The sequence below is a fragment of the Oncorhynchus kisutch genome, linkage group LG23 (genome assembly GCF_002021735.2).
Source record: "Oncorhynchus kisutch isolate 150728-3 linkage group LG23, Okis_V2, whole genome shotgun sequence".
NCBI classification, from domain to species: domain Eukaryota; kingdom Metazoa; phylum Chordata; class Actinopteri; order Salmoniformes; family Salmonidae; genus Oncorhynchus; species Oncorhynchus kisutch.
This window is the reverse complement of record NC_034196.2, coordinates 27,021,212-27,039,276: the sequence shown is the minus strand read 5'-3', so window position 1 is coordinate 27,039,276 and position 18,065 is coordinate 27,021,212. Positions and strand designations below refer to the sequence as shown.

Genomic DNA, 18,065 nt, shown 5'->3' with positions numbered 1-18,065 from the left:
GGAGAGGGCCAGGGGGAGATTTGGGCCAGTGGTTGTCATGCTAAGGTAATCTACAAATACTACTGAGTCACATAAACGCTATCACAGAGAAAATAATAAGAGTCTAATAGTGCAGTCTTTGACAGTGTTGTTTTTAGTTCAATGTCCAGAGAGACACAATATTTTAAATGAGATGAATAAACACATTCTGTGCTTTCTATTTCAAGACAGATTTACCTGTCTAAACACTGCATGGGTAAATAGCAAGGCAAACATGTTGGTTCAGCCATAATTCCCCAAACGGTATCTGTTTCCACTGAAGGATGTGCTTCTCTCCAGAGCTTCGAGTTGTTGTACACTGCCATCTAGTTGTCACAGATGAATGTGTAATTACAAGGTAACAAACAGACTGGCTATATGGTGCATATACATGTTGTAAAATGTTATTTCATTTTTTAAATTCCTCCCATGTCGATTATTTTATATAGCGTGGAAAGGGTCGAGAAAATAAATGATGTATATCTCTGCACAAATTATTGTAAGAATTATGGCCAGTACAAGACCACATTTGCTTAGAGATACCGTAGAGAATGGTTGTCAACCAGGTAACTATAGCATTAACATCACACAAAACAGTTAGCCAGCTATTACGCAGGATAAGGAACAGGCAGAACAATAATATCAATTTGTCGACAGGTCTTTGCGAAGTTGCGTTTCCGTTTTTCACGTTTTCATTAATGTGTCCATCCTGCGCTTCCGTAGTTAGCTACTGTCACATGAATGTTTTGTTGCGAAAGCTCAGCTTGACAGTTTCATGTCAAATTTCACGGGTCTTGGTTTGCCAGCTGGATCTCAAGTGGCAGATTTCCCTACTAAATAACAACGAGATATCCCCGACAGCTATTTTAAAGGCGTCAAGACGACCGTGATCTGGGAACGTCTCACGCCAAATGATTGTTAAGGCAAGATATAATCACATTCTCTGCTTGCTAACCTGAATTAGCTTGTCAGAATTGTTTACATGCAGGGGTCAGCTGTTTGTCATCAACAACAGCAATTGCATATTGTGCCATGGTGCAACTTCTGACATCTGTCGTCTCCTTGTCATCAGAATCTCCTGCATAGCCATTAGCCAGTCATGCTGCGATGGATACTCGGTGGTCGGGAAGCACAGGGATCTGTCGAGGTAATAGCTGGCTAACTGTTTTGTGTGATGTTAATGCTATAGTTACCTGGTTGTGGTCTTGTACTGGCTATAATTCTTACTATAATTTGTGCAGAGATATACATCATTCATTTTCTCGACCCTTTCCATGCTTTTCTCACTATACAGACTGGCTTCTCTTATGTGATTGAATTCACTGAGTGGCTTTTCAACCTGCTGTCTCTCCTCGTCTCATGTTTATCCCTTATGTGTGCAGAAAAACCCTGTGCTATTCATTGGGGAGGAACAACCCAAAAACTGGTTCACTGAACTGCAGGTGCTAAAAGGACATTTTGACATTGTTCGATTTCTGGTGCAGATTGATGACTTCAGGTAAGCACCTCTCCTCTCTCTCTCTCTGCCTCTCTCTCCCTCTCCCTCTCTCTCTCTCTCTACCATCTGCTGGACTCTATCTCTCAGTGTGATTGACAGCAGATCCTCTCCAAAGCAAACTTACAGAGCGTGACAAGAGCTTAATCATCACCACTGCTGGACTGTGTGTGTGTGTGTGTTTGATCTTCTCCGCAACAAATCTTTACTGGGTTGTGTGTATTTTATACTGTATGTGTGCGGTTACTCTATAGTTTACCCCTGTTCTTAACCCCCGCCTCCTACACACCTGCTACCCCACCTGCTCTTCCACCCCCCACTGACCACTGAATACATAGTTAACAGCCTTCACAGCTAATGCATTGCTTGGTGGAAGCATGCTGCGTGCTACTATGGTACAGTGGGTTTGCATAAGTGGTCTCATAAGTGCTTTCTAGCTGATCTGAGCGGTGTGTGTGTGTGTGTGGAGTTGGGTGGGTCCGGCAGAGCTTCACGCCTCGTCTACCTCAGTAATGACCCCCTCCTCTGGGCCTCGTCCTCTCCAGACAGGCCAGCAGCCGAGGGCAGGGGCCGGAACATTCTCACCAGATTGCTTTTCAAGTCCCAAAATGTATCCTTTTCCAGCCCTCGTTTGCTGGAAAGACAGTTCCTTTTCTCTTCTTTCTTCTATCTCATCCTTTACTCTTTCTGATCCTCTCATCCTATAGTTTGGTTGTAGATGGGTAGGGGTCAGAGGTCAGGGAAAGGAGCTAAGCCTGAGGACAGGTGTTTTTAAGATCCCAGGGGAGTTAGTGGATTTTGTGGACAGTAGCTTACTCTCTGTTTCACTGAAACACATCCTTCTGGTTCAGTCATTTGGAGTTGATACATGTGTTTTCTCATGCATACCTGAAGAGTATTGGGTAATTATCACCATCATGCTTTGTTTTTAGCTGTGCTTTTAGGTGAGTAGCAGGACTGTAAGCAGGACCAGTGTTTTGTCATGTCATAAGTAGACATTGTTGTTTCCCAGGTTTGCGTCTGCAGGAGACGATGGTCTGGTGTTGGTGTGGAACGTGGAGGTGAGCCATTTGTCTGGGAGGGGAGATCGAGGGGGGATGTAGGAACATATAAACATCCAACGGCTTTGAGCAAAAGCTGGGTAGACGGAGGGCCTGTTGTCCGGTCCTCTGGCAGTCTCTATGGGGGTGCCACAGGGTTCAATTCTCGGGCAGACTCTTTTCTCTGTATATATAAATGATGTTGCTCTTGTTACGGGCGATTCCCTGATCCACCTCTACACAGACGACACCATTCTGTATACTTCTGGCCCTTCCTTGGACACTGTGCTATCTAACCTCCATACGAGCTTCAACGCCATACAACACTCCTTCCGTGGCCTCCAACTGCTCTTAAACGCTAGTAAAACCAAATGCATGCTTTTCAACCGTTCGCTGCCTGCACCCGACTAGCATCACCACCCTGGATGGTTCCGACCTAGAATATGTGGACATCTATAAGTACCTAGGTGTTTGGCTAGACTGTAAACTCTCCTTCCAGACTCATATCAAACCTCCAATCAAATCTCCAATCCAAAATCAAATCTAGAATCGGCTTTCTATTTCGCAACAAAGCCTCCTTCACTCACGCCGCCAAACTTACCCTAGTAAAACTGACTATCCTACCGATCCTCGACTTCGGCGATGTCATCTACAAAATGGCTTCCAATACTCTACTCAGCAAACTGGATGCAGTTTATCACAGTGCCATCCGCTTTGTTACTAAAGCACCTTATACCACCCACCACTGCGACCTGTATGCTCTAGTCGGCTGGCCCTCACTACATATTCGTCGCCAGACCCACTGGCTTCAGGTCATCTACAAGTCCATGCTAGGTAAAGCTCCGCCTTATCTCAGTTCACTGGTCACGATGGCAACACCCACCTGTAGCACGCGCTCCAGCAGGTGTATATCACTGATCATCCCTAAAGCCAACACCTCATTTGGCCGCCTTTCCTTCCAGTTCTCTGCTGCCTGTGACTGGAACGAATTGCAAAAATCGTTGAAGTTAGAGACTTTTATCTCCCTCACTAACTTTAAACATCTGCTATCTGAGCAGGTAATCGATCGCTGCAGCTGTACATAGTCCATCGGTAAATAGCCCACACAATTTACCTACCTCATCCCCATACCATTTTTATTTATTTACTTTTCTGCTCTTTTGCACACCAGTATCTCTACCTGCACATGCCCATCTGATCATTTATCACTCCAGTGTTAATCTGCTAAAATTGTAATTATTTGCCTACCTCCTCATGCCTTTTGCACACAATGTATATAGACACTAAATAAAAAATAAATAAATAATTCTACTGTGTTATTGACTTGTTTATTGTTTACTCCATGTGTAACTGTGTTGCTGTCTGTTCACACTGCTATGCTTTATCTTGGCCAGGTCGCAGTTGTAAATGAGAACTTGTTCTCAACTAGCCTACCTGGTTAAATAAAGGTGAAAAAAAAAAAAAAAAGAAAATAAACATTTGAAACGATAAAGCAAGAATAAAGGGTAGTAGTGTTTTAGTAACACCAATAGGTGGCAGTGTTGTGAATATATTTTGAATAATACGAATTGTCGTGTATGTGTTTGTGTGTTCTCAGACAGGAGAGAGGCTGCTGGAACTAAGGGGTCACTCCCAGCAGATAACGGCCATGACAGCCTACACACACACCAGTGGAGAGAACACACACACCTCCCTCATCACAGCTTCCTCGGACCGCACCCTCAGTGTATCCTTACACACACACACACACACACACACACACACACACACATAGAACCCTGTTGTTGTGTTTCCTGAGTGTTGTGGTTCAGCTGTGGGACCCAGAGACAGGCAACAGGGTTCAGACCGTCTCAGACCTCCAGTCCTCTGTCAAGGTATGTTCATCTGCTTTTCATCTGTTGGCAAACTTGCAACTCGTTACCATATGTTACCTAGTGCTGTGTGCTTTTTCAAGTTTCAAGTTTTTATTGTCATGTGTACAGTGAAATGCCTTTCTTGCTCTTTCGCAAACAATGCAGTAGTACATATTAGTAGTACTATAAAACAGTCAAGTAGAACTAAAACACACAAGAATTAGAAATAAGAAGAACATGAAAAGTAAGCAAGCTACATACAGGGTCAGTTCCAGGGTCAGTGCCCATACCATATTTACAATGTGCAGGGATCCTGGATCGATAGAGGTAGATATGTATAAGGGCATGTAACTAGGCATCAGGATATATGATAAACAGAGTAGCAGCAGTTTATATGATGATTGCATATGAGTGTGTGTGTGAGCAAATGAAGTGTGTGAGTGTATTGGAGCGTGACTGTGTTGAATGAACATAGAGAAAATGCAAAAGGCCAATGTAGATAGTCCGTGTAGCCATTTAGCACTCTTATGGCTTGGAGAGGGAAGCTGTCTTTGTTACCGAGTCCCAATTAAAGTCATTTTTTATATTTTACCGTTATTTAACCAGGCAAGTCAGTTAAGAACACATTCTTATTTTCAATGACGGCCTAGGAACAGTGGGTTAAACTGCCTTGTTCAGGGGCAGATCGACAGATGTCAGCTCGGGGATTTGATCTTGCAACCTTTCGGTTACTAGTCCAACGCTCTAACCACTAGGCTACCTGCCGCTCTAACCTCTAGGCTACCCTGCCGCTCTGACCTCTAGGCTACCCTGCCGCTCTAACCACTAAGCTACCCTGCCGCTCTGACCACTAGGCTACCCTACCGCTCTGACCTCTAGGCTACCCTGCCGCTCTGACCACTAGGCTACCCTGCCGCTCTGACCTCTAGGCTACCCTGCCGCTCTGACCACTAGGCTACCCTGCCGCTCTGACCACTAGGCTACCCTGCCGCTCTGACCACTAGGCTACCCTGCCGCTCTGACCACTAGGCTACCCTGCCGCTCTGACCACTAGGCTACCCTGCCGCTCTGACCACTAGGCTACCCTGCCCGCTCTGACCACTAGGCTACCCTGCCTCTCTGACCTCTAGGCTACCCTGCCACTCTGACCACTAGGCTACCCTGCCGCTCTGACCACTAGGCTACCCTGCCGCTCTGACCACTAGGCTACCCTGCCGCTCTGACCACTAGGCTACCCTGCCGCTCTAACCACTAGGCTACCCTGCCGCTCTAACCACTAGGCTACCCTGCCGCTCTAAGCTCTAGGCTACCCTGCCGCTCTAACCTCTAGGCTACCCTGCCGCCCCTCCACTCTAACCTCTAGGCTACCCTGCCGCTCTAACCTCTAGGCTACCCTGCCGCTCTAACCACTAGTGTACCCTGCCGCACTAACCACTAGGCTACCCTGCCACTCTAAGCTCTAGGCTACCCTGCCGCTCTAACCTCTAGGCTACCCTGCCGCCCCTCCACTCTAACCTCTAGGCTACCCTGCCGCCCCTCCACTCTAACCTCTAGGCTACCCTGCCGCCCCTCCACTCTAACCTCTAGGCTACCCGCCGCCCTGCGTAATGTCTTATGTAATTACCTTTAGGGCGGCAGGGTAGCCTAGTGGTTAGAGCGTTGGACTAGTAACTGGAAGGTTGCGAGTTCAAACCCCCGAGCTGACAAGGTGCAAAATCTGTCGTTCTGCCCCTGAACAGGCAGTTAACCCACTGTTCCCAGGCCGTCATTGAAAATAAGAATGTGTTCTTAACTGACTTGCCTGGTTAAATAAAGGAAAAATTAAATTAAAAATTAAATTAACATGTAGTGTCTAAAATATCTGGTCATTTCAAAAGAAAGTGATGAATGTTTTGTTGCTTAAATATTTAACACATACAAGAAAGAAAACAAGATCTACCGAATAAGTAAACAGAAAGCAGAGGGCAGATGCCACCCCCCATCATTTGGTAGAGGGAACTTTGTTCCTTTTCCAAAACAACAAGATATCTTTTTGTTGCCGAAATGAGACTAAGAGATGAGTTGTTTTGGGGTCTTGGTTAATCATTTTAGGGTTTCTGACACTCCCAGGATGATCAGAAGTGGGTCTGAGTCAATTAAAGACTCCAGAACCTCAGAGGATCCTACAAATTCCACACCAATAACCATGCAGGTTAGAGCATAGGGCACAGCAGTGGAGTAGTGTACCCTGCACAGCAGGACATTTATCACACAGGGGAGGTATCAGGAAATATCCTATGCAGTTTAGTTTTGGAATAGTGTAATCTGTGTAAGATCTTGAATTGTGTAAGACGATGTCTGGAGTTAATGGAGCAGGTGTGGATGTACTTCCAGCTCTCTTCCCAGCCTGCTCCAGAAATGTCAGTCCCTAGCTCTTCCTCCCATTTTGCCTTAATGGCATCTGTAGAAGGTGTGCTAACAGATTGAAAAGCGTCATTTAGACGAGATATCAGTTTGTCTGAGGTGGGACACATTTTCATGGATCCGTCAAACATGGAAGGTTTAGCATTTCCAAATGTAGGAAGATGTTTTCTAACAAAGTCTCTAATCTGTAGGGATCTGAAAAAGTTACTTCTGGGAAGATTATAGGTTTCCCTCAGCAAATCAAAGGAGGCAAAGGTCCCTTCTATATAAAAAATCCTCTATGGTATTGATCCCTAGTTCTCCCGATCGCGCAAAGGTGTTATCAAGATTAGAGGGGACAAAGTACTTATTCTTCGCAGTAGGGAGCAGAATGATATTGGTATAAGGTCAAAATGGAACTTAGTTTGCTTCAGATACAGACTGTGCTATGTGTAATAGGATTGTTACCATAAAGTGACATCTCCAAATTGACGGGACAAAATCACAGCGTCAATAGAAGAAGGGCCGCTATCCTCACACTCCATACTAAGCCAGCTGTGTCATCCAGACAAAACATAAGAGCACAGAGGTTAGCGGACCAATAGTAAAATACACTGCTCAAAAAAAATAAAGGGAACACTTAAACAACACAATGTAACGCCAAGTCAATCGCACTTCTGTGAAATCAAACTGTCCACTTAGGAAGCAACACTGATTGACAATACATTTCACATGCTGTTGTGCAAATGGAATAGACAACAGGTGGAAATTATAGGCAATTAACAAGACACCCCCAATAAAGGAGTGGTTCTGCAGGTGGTGACTACAGACCACTTCTCAGTTCCTATGCTTCCTGGATGATGTTTTGGTCACTTTTGAATGCTGGCGGTGCTTTCACTCTAGTGGTAGCATGAGACGGAGTCTACAACCCCCACAAGTGGCTCAGGTAGTGCAGCTCATCCAGGATGGCACATCAATGCAAGCTGTGGCAAGAAGGTTTGCTGTGTCTGTCAGCGTAGTATCCAGAGCATGGAGGCGCTACCAGGAGACAGGTCAGTACATCAGGAGACGTGGAGGAGGCCGTAGGAGGGCAACAACCCAGCAGCAGGACCGCTACCTCCGCCTTTGTGCAAGGAGGAGCAGGAGGAGCACTGCCAGAGCCCTGCAAAATGACCTCCAACAGGCCACAAATGTGCATGTGTCTGCTCAAACTGTCAGAAACAGACTCCATGAGGGTGGTATGAGGGCCCGACGTCCACAGGTGGGGGTTGTGCTTACAGCCCAACACCGTGCAGGACGTTTGGCATTTGCCAGAGAACACCAAGATTGGAAAATTCGCCACTGGCGCCCTGTGCTCTTCACAGATGATAGCAGGTTCACACTGAGCACATGTGACAGACGTGACAGTCTGGAGACGCTGTGGAGAATGTTCTGTTGCCTGCAACATCCTCCAGCATGACTGGTTTGGCGGTGGGTCAGTCATGGTGTGGGGTGGCATTTCTTTGAGGGGCCGCACAGCCCTCCATGTGCTCGCCAGAGGTAGCCTGACTGTCATTAGGTACCGAGATGAGATCCTCAGACCCCTTGTGAGACCATATGCTGGTGCGGTTGGCCCTGGGTTCCTCCTAATGCAAGACAATGCTAGACCTCATGTGGCTGGAGTGTGTCAGCAGTTCCTGCAAGAGGAAGGCGTTGATGCTATGGACTGGCCCGCCCGTTCCCCAGACCTGAATCCAATTGAGCACATTTGGGACATCATGTCTCGCTCCATCCACCAACACCACGTTGCACCACAGACTGTCCAGGAGTTGGCGGATGCTTTAGTCCAGGTCTGGGAGGAGATCCCTCAGGAGAACATCCGCCACCTCATCAGGAGCATGCCCAGGCGTTGTAGGGAGGTCATACAGGCACGTGGAGGCCACACACACTACTGAGCTGTAGTGTGGTTTTCCACTTTAATTTTGAGTGTGACTCCAAATCCAGCCCTCCATGGGTTGATAAATTTGATTTCCATTGATACTTTTTGTGTGATTTTGTTGTCAACACATTCAACTATGTAAAGAAAAAAGTCTTTAATAAAAATATTTAATTCATTCAGATCTAGGATGTGTTATTTTAGTGTTCCCTTTATTTTTTTGAGCAGTGTATAACATTTGGGGTAGACAATCCTTCCATCTTGGACTTCCAGAGGTGTTTTTACCACTCCTGTGTGTTTTATAATCCCAGATGAATGGATTGATAATTGAGTCCAGTTGTTTATGAAAGGATTTAGGTATGAATACCGGGATGTTCTGGAATAGGTAAAGCAGTTGCGGGAGGAAGACCATTTTAATGGCATTAATTCTTCTGAGCAGGGAAATTCAATTGGAAGAGTTCTCCAAAATGTTACATTTGCAGTTGTCTAAAAAAACACTTTTCTACTCTTAAGTGTGTACATTGCTGTATTTATATGTGGGATATTATTTTTCAACAAGAGAAGTTCATGGAGTGTGCGTCTTTAAATGTTAATTTGGGAGGGGGTTGCTAGGGGCAACAGTGCTGTTCCATATCTTTCCCTCATCTGTTTTCACCATCTAGCATACTGTTTCTATATACACAGTCAGTTCAGGTTATATTTAGACATACTGTCTTTTTATGTCTGTGAACTCCACTATTAATTCAAATATTTGCAATTTATTTTTTATTTTATTTAACTAGGTAGGATAGTTGAGAACAAGTTCTCATTGACAACTGCGACCTGGCCAAGATAAAACAAAGCAGTGCGACACAAACAACACAGAGTTACACATGGAATAAACAAACGTACAGTCAATAACACAATAGAAAAAACAAAGTCTATATACAGTGTGTGCAAATGACGTGAGGAGGTAAGATAATAAATAGGCCATTGTAGCGACGTAATTATAATTTAGCAAATTAACACTGGAGTGATAGATGTGCAGATGATGATGTGCAATTAGAAATACTGGTGTGTAATAATGTAAATAAATAAAAATATGGGGATGAGGTGGATAGATTGGTTAGGCTGGTTAGGCTATTTACCATTCTACCATTGTTGCATAAACCCCACGGTATTTCTAATACTGAATGGTAATTAGTCTCCATAGGTTGATAATGACTGATACCCTTCTCCAAGTGATTCTATTGTTTAGGTGGAGATATAAGTGTGTGGGTGGGTGGGTGGGTACGTGTGTACTCTTATCGTTCTATCTCTGTTAGTGTCTGCTGGTGCTGGAGCGGTTATGTGTGTGGGTGTCGGGAGGAAATGAGTTGTGTGTGTGGAACAGAGACTTCCAGCTGCAGTGTCAGAGCCAGCACCACGATGACACAGGTAATAACACAGATCATGTTAGGATACATTCATTCATAATGCACTATTCACACATTAACCTCATGGTACACAGAGAAACCAGGATTACGGTTCAGTTGCCACAAAAGGGAGCAAACATTTTTAAAGGAAGGGAGTACTGTCTGATCTTGTCCATTCAGCACCACCTTTTCACTCCATTGGTGCTTATTTATGTATTTTAATCTCATATATGAAGGGATTCAATGTTAGTCTTGTGTTGTGTCTCAAGGAATCAGTGCCACGGTGGAGTTGCCTAAGAACTGTATAGCAGCAGCTATGGACAAAGATATAGGTGAGTATTAATAGTAACCATGGTTGTAGTCCTGTATTCCTTATGAACCTTTGTGTTGTCCATGTATCTCTTTTGATCTCAGGTAAATAACCTCTCCCTCCCTCTGTGTAGTGATTTTCAGGCTGACCATGTCCACAGGGTCCCGGTTGTCTGTGGCAGAGGTCAGACGTCTATCTGACCACCAGGACAGCATCCACGCTCTCATCAACATCAATGGTCAGCCTTTATCTCTTCATCATCTCACATTTACATTTGACATGTTAGTCATTCAGCAGATGTTGTCATCCAGAGCCCCTTAGTGCAATCATTTCAAGATAGCAAGGTGAGACAACCAAGGATCACCGTCGTAGTAAGTACATTTTCCTCACTAAAGAAGTTATATGGATATGACCTAGCAGGTCTGATAGAGAGATCACTTTGCTGATGTCAAATACACTGAGTGTAAGGACACGTTCCTAATATTGAGTTGCACCCCTCTCCCTCCCTCTTGCCTTCAGAACAACCTCAATTCATCGGGGTATGGACTCTACAAAGTGTCAAAAGTGTTCCACGGATGCTGGCCCATTTTGACTCCAAAACTTCCCACAGTTGTGTCAAGTTGGCTGGATGTCCTTTGCGTGGAGGACCATCCTTGATACACACATGAAACTGTTGAGCGTGACAAATACACAATCAAAGTGGTGTTCTTGGCACCTACTACCATACCCTGTTCAAAGGCACTTAAATATTTTGTCTTGGTCATTCGCCCTCTGAATGGCACACATACACAATCCATGTCTCAAGGCTTAGAAATCCTTCTTTAACCTGTCTCCTCCCCTTCATCTACACTGATTGAAGAGACATCAATAAGGGATCATAGCTTTCTCCTAGATTCACCTGGTCAGTCTTCAGTATGTCTTGGAAAGAGAAGGTGTCCTTAATGCTTTGTACACTCAGTGTATATTTCAGGTTGACTTGGTTTAACTTAAACTGAAACTAAACTTTGACCGGGCAGTCTGGGATTTGAATTTCTGAGGTTCTACTTCACAAATTCTAACTCTATGGTATCTTCCTCCTTCCCCTCTTCCTCCTACTCTTCCTACTCCTCCTCTACCTCTTCCTTTTCAGATGGCCTATTTGCCAGTGGGTCCCATGTTGGCGAGCTGATCCTGTGGGACGCTGTTGATTGGACGATTATGGCCTATGAGCACATCCTGTGGGAGGAGTCTCAGACCGACACCCAGGCTGAGATCCGATTGGCCGCTCCGAAACCCAGTGAGATGTCCATCCAACAGCTGACATCCGATGGAGAGGTGAGTACCCAAAGTGTTTTGACATGGTGACATTATTTTAGGTTGAAAGTTAGTGTTGTTAATCAAGTCAACTGGTATTTAAGGTTCATTATCACAAGGTCTCAATACACTACAAATGAAACGTATTTTATCACCTCTTCCTCCCTAGCTGATGGTGGCTGCAGTGGGCAGTGGTCTGTATGTGTACAGCGTCATCACTAAAAGTGTTGTGGCCTACAGGAAGACAGCCCACGACTCCAACGTACTACATACCATGCTGCTGCCTGATGGGTAATCAAATCACACCTGCTCTTATTAAGAGACCCACTGTTTGCTGTTCCCAAGCTCTTTATCTCAGCCACAACAATGTTATCAAACATAATGGTCTTTATCAGGTTTCACACGTTACCTGTGTTGTTCTCTCTTCTGTAAGGTACATGTGTGTCACACTGCAGTGTTTTTATAGATTTCTTATAGTGTGTGTGTGTTGCAGGGGGCTGATGTCGTGCTCCGAGGATGGCAGTGTGAGGATTTGGGAGATGCAGGACCTCCTGTTACCTGCAGAACCAGCCTCTGCAGGTGAGTCGTACACACACACACACACAGACCCAGCGGAGTCAGTGTAGTGGTGGGATCAAAGGAGGGCTAGACAGACTATGCCAGTGATGTCACTAGCCTAGGCTAGCGTCTATACTAATCCTACACAGCTGCCTTTGAAGTGGATTGGAGCGCTCCTCTGAGTCTGAGCTGTGGTCCTTTCTCTCTTTCCCTCGCTTTCTTGTTCTGTTCATCCATCACTTCACCACAGCTCAGAGCTCCGAGTCTGTCAGTGTGATGCCTCCTTCTTGAAGCACTGTCATCAGTCAGCGAACACACACACTCAGCCAAATCACATTTCCTGACTTGGTTTTTCTTTTTGCACGTCCACTGTAATTTATAAGGAAGGGAAATATAATTTTGGTCTTTTGGGATTTTTATGGCATTTTTATTGTCCATATTAAGATAAATGTTTTCATGTGAAAAAATGTGACAAGCCTCTAGGGGCAGGCGGTCTACAGTCACGTCTTATTGGATGGTTGTGGAATGTTTCTCATCCCAGAACTGTGCCCACTGCTTGACATCTCGTGGTGATGACGTCGTGGCTGATAGAGTCCATGTGCCAAGCCTGTCTGGTTGCCGAGTCCATCTGAAAAGTCACAGCATCAGCTTTCTATTAAAATCTCTGTCTGTCTCTCTCTCTCTCCATCCTCCAGGGTTCTTTGGGATGTGGACTTTCGGCAGGTCCAATAAGCAGGCGGGGCCTCCTGTGAAGAAGGTTCTTGAACTCCCCAGTCTCAGAACATTGGAACTGACGGGCGACCTGATTGGACACTCAGGGGCCGTGCAGGTATGATGTCACGTAATAATCAACTGACAACATTTAGACAAATATCCTATTTATACATGTTACCATTTCTGTGTATTTGTGTGTTTTTGCTTGCGTGTCCTCTCCAGATGTTTGTGAGTTTTGGGGAGAAGGGTCTGGTAACATGTTCTACAGACCACCTGCTGATTGCATGGAAGAACAGAGAGAGAGAGTCTCACCTCCGCAGTCTCGCCCTCTTCAGGAAACTGGAGGAGAACGGGGGACTCTGACCCCCCACCCCCACCTGTCAGTCACTAACACAATTATTTATGATTTTACAGAACACTTTCTACTGGAAGTTAAGGTTTTAAAGAGGGGTGGAATGTATTTGTTCCTAGGTGTTGTTATTTCACTGTCTCTGAGGTTCATGGATGTGTCATATATATATATATATATATATGTGTGTGTACAATGTGATGGATATTTCTTTACCATGTTTGTTGGTTTAATGATTTTACAACGTGTGAAATTCTGTGTGTTTCAAGTCTTCAATTTTAATCTGATGTTCTTATATATGCCTGTCTTCAAGTTGGTCACACATTTATTTGCCAAATGTCTGTATGGTTATTTGAACTATTTTTACCCCACAGTTGCTTGTTTTTTAAAGCCTAAAAATGTCACAAATTAAAGATACAACTGGTCACAAACACCATATTGCAGGATATGTATATTTTAAACATGTTTATTGTTTCTCACTAATACATTGAAAAAGTATTGACCAAGATCAGACTTCTTCTGACACAGCCCAGAAAAGACTCAACTCATATCCACTCAACTCTGGAGGATCCAACCAGAGCAGCTTTATAAACAACTAAAGCCTCAAACCATAAAATCCTTCCAAAATACATAAAACATTACCATTATACTTTACAGTTGCCTTTTCACAGCCAATAATGACAAAACAATGAATAATTACTTAAAAAAATAGAGCTTGTATACATTAACGCTTGTTGAGTTTCTATTGGTTGTTCTGAAGGAAACAGATTGGCACGTTCTCTGTATCCATTGATGCCAGTCTCTGACCAATGACAGAGCCTGGTTAACATGACATCACAGTAGATGTCAGCCATGCTCTCACCTCAGCTGAAACGGTTTGTTTTGGGGGGGAAAAGAGAGGAAAGGAGGTGAAGCATGAGGGTGACATCAGATCTGAACACATCTAACTGAACAACTGAAACAAAAGTCAATAAAAAAACATTGTTCTATTAAAAATAGATGAAGCTCACTGGACAGTCCATGGGCCACTACAGAGTGGGTTGTTGAAGTCAGCAGTAGCTTGGTAGTTTCCAGTGTCATATATCAGTGAAACTATGAAAGCCTTGACTGAGTGAGCAATGGGAAGAGGTTTTAAGGCATTTGTCTTACCATGTTCTGAAACTAGCATACAGTCATTGTCAAACACACTGTTCTCTCCATAATACCTGTAGTGTTCACCTGTCGAGGGTCAGTCTCAAATGACACCATGTTCCCCACAAAGCACACTTCATTTGTCACTATATGGGGAATAGGGTGCCATTTGGGACATTAATATACTGTGATACTCTGACCAACCAGAGAACGAGGAGTTGAGGAATGTGAGACATGAGCCAGGTTAAAATTATAAAGTAAAATAGGCCTACTCTGGCTTAGTCTAGTGGCTTTGTTCAGCTACTCACTAACCCAAACAAACCACATGAAACCAAACAAATCATTTGAAGCTAAATCAACCACATGAAGCCAAACAAACCATTTGAAGCCAAACAAACCATTTGAAGCTAAACAAAACATTTGAATCCAAACAAACCATTTGAAGCCAAACAAACCATTTGAAGCTAAACAAACCATTTGAAGCCAAACAAACCATTTGAAGCTAAACAAACCATTTGAAGCTGAAGGAACACTGTTTCAGAGGAGAGGAGCAAAGTAAGGCACCTTGAAGAAGATCACTGTTCCTTCGGTTAACTACGTACCCCAGTTTAGTTTCTCTTGGTTGAATATACACACATGCAGGCATGCGCAAGCACTTTGAACTCGGAACTTGCCACCCATTCATAACACATCTGACCATAGCTGCAGGAAGATGTTTGGGGGGGTGTCATAGAATATTTTGGAGGGGCACGCGCTACAGACTACAGACACGCTAAATATATCGGTCTGATAATATAGGACTAGTAAAGGCCCAGTGCACTACTTCTGTAATTAGTTTTTAAAATGTTATAATATCAGATTTTTCAGGGGAGACACCAGCACCCCTACTTCCAGCAGGCATAGCCTTGGACTGCCTGTCTTGTATGTCTACTGTGTAGCTGCACAAGGACATTATTGGAACTGCATTTCCCACTGCCAACCAATGGAGGGAGACCGCTACACAGTAATGTGTTTTAGATGACAGGAAGGGGATGATAATGGCATTTTCAATCTTGTTTTAATAGCAGAGTCGGAGTTGAAAACCCAACAGAACCAAGCAGCAGTACAGGGTACTGGGAGCTGGCCTGATGGTCTCTTTTCCTAGAGAGGATCCAAAGACCGGGTCAATCTAAAATGTCCCCATAGAACGCACTACCATTCTGTACTGCACTTTAAAGGCAAGAGGGTGCATTTAAGATGCAACTGTTTAAGCCCCAAAAGCTAAGAGTGCCAGTGTTTCTCACCACATACATCTCTGACCCAAAAGTAGTGCACTACATAGTGAATAGTTTGAGCCAGAGCCATCCAAGTCTTTCATGCTGTGTCTCTCCCATGGTGGTTTCATCAGGCTGCTGTGAGGTGGCTCTGCTCAGACCACACTGCCATGCTACATCATAACGGACCAGCAACACGCTATGGGGACACAGGAGGGACAAAAAGCAGTTGGAAAATAAAATGTACTCCTACAGTCGTGGCCAAAAGTTTTGAGAATGACACAAATATACATTTTCACAAAGTCTGCTGCCTCAGTGTCTTTAGATATTTTTGTCAGATGTTACTATGGAATACTGAAGTATAATTACAAGCATTTCGTAAATGTCAAAGGCTTTTATTGACAACTACATGAAGTTGGTGCAAAGAGTGAATATTTGCAGTGTTGACCCTTCTTTTTCAAGACCTCTGCAATCCGCCCTGGCATGCTGTCAATTAACTTCTGAGCCACATCCTGACTGATGGCAGCCCATAGTCAATGCTTGGAGTTTGTCAGAATTTGTTTGTCCATCAGTCTCTTGAGGATTGACCACAAGTTCTCAATGGGATTAAGGTCTGGGGAGTTTCCTGGCCATGGACCCAAAATATCGATGTTTTGTTCCCCGAGCCACTTAGTTATCACTTTTGCCTTATGGCAAGGTACTCCATCATGCTGGAAAAGGCATTGTTCATCACCAAACTGTTCCTGGATGGTTGGGAGAAGTTGCTCTCAGAGGATGTGTTGGTACCATTCTTTATTCATGGCTGTGTTCTTAGGCAAAATTGTGAGTGAGCCCACTCCCTTGGCTGAGAAGCAACCCCACACATGAATGCTCTAAGGATGCTTTACTGTTGGCATGACACAGAACTGATGGTAGCGCTCACCTTGTCTTCTCCGGACAAGCTTATTTCCGGATGCTCCAAACAATCGGAAAGGGGATTCATCAGAGAAAATGACTTTACCCCAGTCCTCAGCAGTCCAATCCCTGTACCTTTTGCAGAATATCAGTCTGTCGCTGATGTTTTTCCTGGAGAGGAGTGGCTTCTTTGCTGCCCTTCTTGACACCAGGCCATCCTCCAAAAGTATTTTGCGTACAGATGCACTCACACCTGCTTGCTGTCATTCCTGAGCAAGCTCTGTACTGGTGGTGCCCCGATCCCGCAGTTGAATCAACTTTAGGAGACGGCCCTGGCGCTTGCTGGACTTTCTTGGGCGCCCTGAAGCCTTCTTCACAACAACTGAACCGCTCTCCTTGAAGTTCTTGATGATCTGATAAATGGTTGATTTAGGTGCAATCTTACTGGCAGCAATATCCTTGCCTGTGAAGCCCTTTTTGTGCAAAGTAATGATGACGGCACGTGTTTCCTTGCAGGTAACCATGGTTGACAGAGGAAGAACAATGATTCCAAGCACCACCGTCCTTTTGAAGCTTCCAGTCTGTTATTCTAACTCAATCAGCATGACAGAGTGATCTCCAGCCTTGTCCTCATCAACACTGACACCTGTGTTAACGAGAGAATCACTGACATGATGTCAGCTGGTCCTTTTGTGGCAGGGCTGAAATGCAGTGGAAATGTTTTTTGGGGATTCAGTTCATTTGCATGGCAAAGAGTGATTTTGCAATGAATTGCAATTAATCTGATCACTCTCAATAACATTCTGGAGTATATGCATATTGCCATCATACAAACTGAGGCAGCAGACTTTGTGAAAATGTATATTTGTGTCATTCTCAAAACTTTTGGCCACGACTGTACAACTGCACTGCACACCAGAGAGTAACTGGAAAGTTAGAAATCAATGGGTTGGTTGTGCTTGGAATATTAACTTGCTTAGCCACTGCTCTCATGTTGCGATACTATAATTTGTTTCCTTCATATTTGGAGATTACAATTATCTACAGTATGTGTCCACATCAATGTGCCTAGTTAAATAAAGGTTAAATTAAATAAATAAATAAAACATGTGCCTTTGATATTTAAATGGAGGACTGGAACTTTATGACCTTTTTTAAGTAATGAATTATGATTAGCTTCAATGCAAGCTGTCATAAATATTCCACTTGGCCTACTGTAGGTCAGATAATTCACTTATTATTTGGTTTATAATTGAAGATCAACAGTACTTAATATAGTGCTATTTTTCTCCCACTTGTCGCTAATAGTGTTGTAATTCTGTTCTAATACTGTTCCCACTAAGCCCCAGTGTTGACAGGATAGTTCTCTTTTAAGAGCCATGTGGAGCAGAGTTCCAGAGGGGGCTGAGTGAGCGCTGGTTCTAGCCCCAGAGGGGAGCCTGATGATGAGCTAGCTGCATGTGAGG

General features: G+C 44.2%; 1 protein-coding gene across 3 annotated transcripts; it reads left to right on the top strand.

Annotated features, from left to right (window-relative positions):
* The first annotated feature begins 734 nt into the window (after window positions 1-734).
* On the top strand, window positions 735-13,757 carry wdr41 (WD repeat domain 41). 3 transcript variants are annotated; one of them, XM_020457982.2, is made up of 14 exons: window positions 735-941; window positions 1,091-1,165; window positions 1,401-1,516; window positions 2,526-2,574; window positions 4,151-4,279; window positions 4,365-4,427; window positions 10,008-10,119; window positions 10,367-10,429; window positions 10,541-10,645; window positions 11,537-11,721; window positions 11,870-11,991; window positions 12,194-12,279; window positions 12,954-13,087; window positions 13,195-13,757. In XM_020457982.2, exons 2-14 carry the CDS (start codon window positions 1,118-1,120, stop codon window positions 13,333-13,335), a joined length of 1,353 nt encoding a protein of 450 aa, XP_020313571.1. In that variant the 5' UTR covers window positions 735-941; window positions 1,091-1,117; the 3' UTR covers window positions 13,336-13,757. The 3 variants fall into 3 exon arrangements, with proteins under 3 accessions (XP_020313571.1, XP_031658799.1, XP_031658800.1); XM_031802939.1 differs by having other exon boundaries at window positions 736-941; window positions 2,059-2,574; XM_031802940.1 differs by lacking the exons at window positions 735-941; window positions 2,526-2,574.
* Window positions 13,758-18,065: the final 4,308 nt, after the last annotated feature.